This window comes from Cynocephalus volans, chromosome X, assembly GCF_027409185.1.
Source record: "Cynocephalus volans isolate mCynVol1 chromosome X, mCynVol1.pri, whole genome shotgun sequence".
Taxonomy (NCBI): Eukaryota; Metazoa; Chordata; class Mammalia; order Dermoptera; family Cynocephalidae; genus Cynocephalus; species Cynocephalus volans.
Genome location: NC_084478.1, coordinates 28,511,786 through 28,516,249, shown reverse-complemented (window position 1 = coordinate 28,516,249; position 4,464 = coordinate 28,511,786). Strand labels below are relative to the sequence as shown.

The following is a 4,464-nucleotide window of genomic DNA, read 5'->3' as shown; positions in this document are numbered from 1 at the left end:
TCAGGAACGACAGTGGAGATATGTTTAGGGATTACTGTGGCACCAACCATTGGGGGTGCTGGGGAGAGAATATTTTGACTGGAATAAGCTTAATGAAAGCGATGTATGCTGCAATTCAGCACAACTATTATAAAGCAAGAAAAGCACCATCACTGCCTTCTACCAAGTCTTTAAGACAGATCGACATGGCAGACTATTAAAGAAACAAGATTTTACCAATACATAGCATTCAATTTTTCCCCATGAAGTATCTCGTGCTCTCATTTTAAAAACATTTTTTTATTAAAGAACATACACAATATTGAAAGCTTAGAGTTATTTAAGAATCAGTTATGTCTTCAAACTGCCAGTATGTTTCCAATAACTTTCTTATGTATCTTGAATACTGTGTATGTTCAACATGCCTTAAATCTTCCCGTAGCTGGTACAACTTTTCAATGTAAACATAATTCTTCTTGGGTTTTCCTCAAGATTTTCCTGGTCTTTTTTCTGTGTCCCCTTTTTTTTGTTTATGGAAGTTGTATCGCTTGGCCATCGCTACAAGATCTTCTGGGACACTCTGATTTGCTCTTTTCAGAATTTGAATCAATTCATTGGCAATCTTTGAATTATCTTGAGTGATAAGGGAAATTGACATTCCAGTCTTTCCTGCTCGTCCAGTACGTCCTACTCTGTGGATATATTCTTCAATGTTTTGTGGGAAATCATAATTATATACGTGTGTGATATCGTTAACATCAAGTCCTCGGGATACTAAATCAGTTGTAATCAATATCTTCACTTTTCCACTTTTAAAGTCTTCTAATGCTTCCTCTCGATCACATAGCTCTCTGTCACCATGTAGTGATTGCACAGGGAGGCCTTGGATACCAAAATCACTTGATAAGTCATCAACAACAAATTTTCGGTTGACAAACACTATGACTTTGTCTTTTGGTGACATATTCTCTAGGAATTCTTGGATAAGAGCTCGTTTTTCTGCTTCTGTGGTAACGATTATATTTTGCTTCACTGTGTTTACAGCAACTAGATCCAGAGTGCCAACATAAACAATCATAGGCTCTTTCAAATAAGACTGTGCAAGTCTACGGACAGAATCTGGCCAAGTTGCACTTGTCATAACAGTCTGCCGATCTGGGCGCACATCTAACAAAATTTTCTTAATCTGGTGCTCAAGCCCCAGATGTAGCATTTTATCTGCCTCATCTAAGACCAAGTAGGTTATGCTTCGTAGGTCAACAAACTTATTCATTTGCAGGTCATTCAGTCTTCCAGGAGTTGCAATAATGATATCTACACTTTTGGTAATGCCTTGAATTTGTCCTTCTCTATTTCTACCACCATGTATACAAATACTTTTCAGACCTTTATATGAATATTTAGAACATTCAGCTTCCACCTGAAGAGCTAATTCTCTGGTGGGAGTGAGGACTAGCATGCCAGGTCCATTCCTTTGTTCTCTAGATATCGGTTGACCATCAAGATGAATAAACCCAGGCATTAAGTAGGACAATGTTTTGCCTGTGCCAGTTTGGGCAACTCCTATAAGATCTACTCCTTTTAAGGCAATGGGCCATGCCTGTGCCTGAATTGGTGTTGGTTTTTGAAAACCCGCCCTTGTTATGCTTTTCATAAGTTCTGTGTACGGACGGAAAGCGTCCTCAAATTCACAAGCTGGATTAGGGATGGGACGCTTCTCACCATCTTTCAAGTCATCACACATTACGTTGTAATTTTCTTTCCTCCACTTGTCTACCTGTTCTTTAGACATGGAGCTTGTAGCTTTGGATTCTGTGTAAAAGTCTTTCTTAATTGGTGGTAAATCTGCCCACTTTCTTTTTTCCCACGCCACGGCTTCTGCCTTAATACGATCCAAATCCATCAATGGCGGAGCTTCTCTGACAACGTTAACTGTGCTTACGTCTCTCCCAACAGGAGGTTGGGACGCAGCATTATCCACATCCGATTCTGAACGGTACCTTTCTTGTCTTTTAATAAGAGTATCTATAGCTGCCTTGGCCTTTGCTTTCATATCTTTGCTGCCAAAAATTTTCACTACTGCTTCGCAATCCCCCTTTTTTATCTGTATTTTAGTGTTTGTCGAACGCTGTAGGTCTTTTATTTTTGACCCACCACGACCAATGACTGAGCCAACCAGGTGGTTCTCCAGTCTAAAGCAGAGTGGTGGTTCATGGGAGCCTGCGGCTCTAGGACCCAAACCGCCTGAGGGGCCATTCCAACTGCTGCCTCTGCCACCTCTGTCATCGCAGCTGGCCCCAGGAGCTCCTGGACTACGCTCTGCCCTCTTCCAGTCCGGGACCCGGGACATTGTAGGGTAGAGGTAGTGTTGGTGCCAGCTTCTGGCCTACATACGGTCAGGAGATGCGAGAAGGTCTGGTCTGCAGCCTCCCACTCTGCAGGCTTTGAAGCGGCTGTTACCTAAGCAACCAGTGTTTGAGGCTGCAGAGGGGAGGGGCGTTGAATGCCTGACCAATCACGGGGCCGGGACTAGTGTGACGTAAACAGGTGGCTGTGACGTACATTTAAAGAGGCACTCCCTCTCAGGGGCTGACCCTGCCAGCAATTACAGGACCCTGAGAGAGCGCCTTCCTAACTTTTGTGACCTGAGTGTCCAGCTCACTCTCACTCTCGTCATGATAGTTCTGGCTCAGCTTGGGGGCAACCTTGAAGCAGGCCTTAAATTTGTACACATTGAACTTTTTATAGGCCCATTATTTCCATAGGAGAAAAAAATAGAGTTCTAAAAAATTAACTTATTTGTTTGTATACTTGTGTGTTTATGTGTTTATTTGTTTTGGTAAATTTCTTCTGGAGTATCAACAATACTTGGTCTAGAGGAATTCATCACTCCCCTGCCCTCTAGTGTAAATTAAATTATACCATCAATGGTCTCTCAGGTACATACTCAGGGATGGCATTTTGCCTCTGATTCTTCAGCTAAACCCCAGCACTTGTCCAGGCAGTTTCCAGATATTATCACAGGGATGATGGTTAGAAGAGAGGCAGAGTGCGGCCTGAGGGACCTTTGGGGGTGTTTTCAGCGGTTTGTCATTCTTCTCGGTGCCTCTTAATTTTTTCCCTTTCCCTGTGGTTTCATATATTCTGAGATCTTAGCACTAGAAGGTTCTGTAGAAGTCATTTATCAGGTATAATGCAGAAGACAACCTGGCAGCAATCTGGACAGCTGGGCATCCAGCTTCTATTTGAACAATCCCAGAGGCAGGAAGCTCACTTCATTTCAAGGATGTTCATTCTTTTGTGAGGCTGTTTAATGGTCACAGAGATGATGTGCTTCCACTTGCTTCCTTAGATCCTTCTTCTGACTTCTGAAGTTACACAGAATAGATTTCATTCTCCTTGTATCCCTGTGTATGTAAGGACCACTGTCAAATCCCGTTAGGATGTTTGTTCATCAGGGTAACATTTGAGTTTCTTCAACATTTCTTGCTATGACATAGTTTCCCAGATCCACATCATCCTGTTCCCTCTGCTTTGGAAATGTCTCAATGAGGACCTTTTCTTATGCAGCACATAGATCTTAAAAAAAAAAAAAGATCTGCAGAAATGGCCTTACCATAAAAGTACTTTTAGGGCCTCTTCACCGAGCATGGCAGTTCTACTAATTTGACCTAAGATCTCCTGAGACACAAAGCTGTTCGTAGTAACATAATGGGCACTTAAGTCCGTTCTTCTTCATCCTGAACTTACTCTGCTGATTTTTTGTTTTTAATTTGTTTAACTAAAAGTAAACTCTATGTTTATCCTTTTATAATCATCCCATTAAGCTTGGTCAATTGACGTAGCCTATTAAGTTTAATTTTAGTGATTATTTTCTCATCCATCATATTATCCCTAGTTTCAAATCTTCTGCCAATTTAATGTTCATGGCTTCTTTCTCTCTTCAGACAAAGATGCTGATTAAAATTTGAACATGGTCCAGTATAAGATAAGAGTCTGTAACACGTTGGGAAAAACTTTCTCTATGTCAGCACTTTTCTGGAAAGAAACTTTTTGAAGAAAGAAAAAAGGGTTCTGTCCAAATATGTTTGGAAAATGCAGCACCATATATTCCCTCTGATAAAGTTACCATGCTTATTAGATAGTCCCAAAGCTCTGATAATTACAAGTATTGAGAAAATTAATTGCTTAAGTGAAAGTTTCCCAGAGGAAGTGGTCAATGGACCTCCTCATCAATTTTTAGACTAAACTTATTCTTTGGAATACTTTTAAATTTACAGAACAGTCACACACACAGTATAGGGGGATTCCCATATACCCCTCAACCTGTTTGTTTCTTCTAATCTTATCATCTCACATTACCGTGATCTGTTTGTCAAATATAGGAAATCACTATCGGTGTGTTACTATTAACTAAGCTACTGACTTTATACCATCGGCTTTTCAATAATGCATTTATATTCAGCAAATCATTGAGATATAAAT

The 4,464-nt window shown here is 40.6% G+C and overlaps 1 protein-coding gene across 1 annotated transcript; it reads right to left on the bottom strand.

Moving 5' to 3' along the window:
* Positions 1–466: 466 nt before the first annotated feature.
* On the bottom strand, positions 467–2,329 carry LOC134368716 (probable ATP-dependent RNA helicase DDX53). The gene has a single exon (XM_063085123.1). The coding sequence runs from the start codon at positions 2,327–2,329 to the stop codon at positions 467–469; it is 1,863 nt and encodes a 620-aa protein (XP_062941193.1).
* Between the last annotated feature and the right edge of the window lie 2,135 nt (positions 2,330–4,464).

Coding starts and splice junctions, on each gene's coding strand:
- LOC134368716 (XM_063085123.1), bottom strand. CDS start 2,329: ATGTCCCGGGTCCCGGACTGGAAGAGGGCAGAGCGTAGTCCAGGAGCT.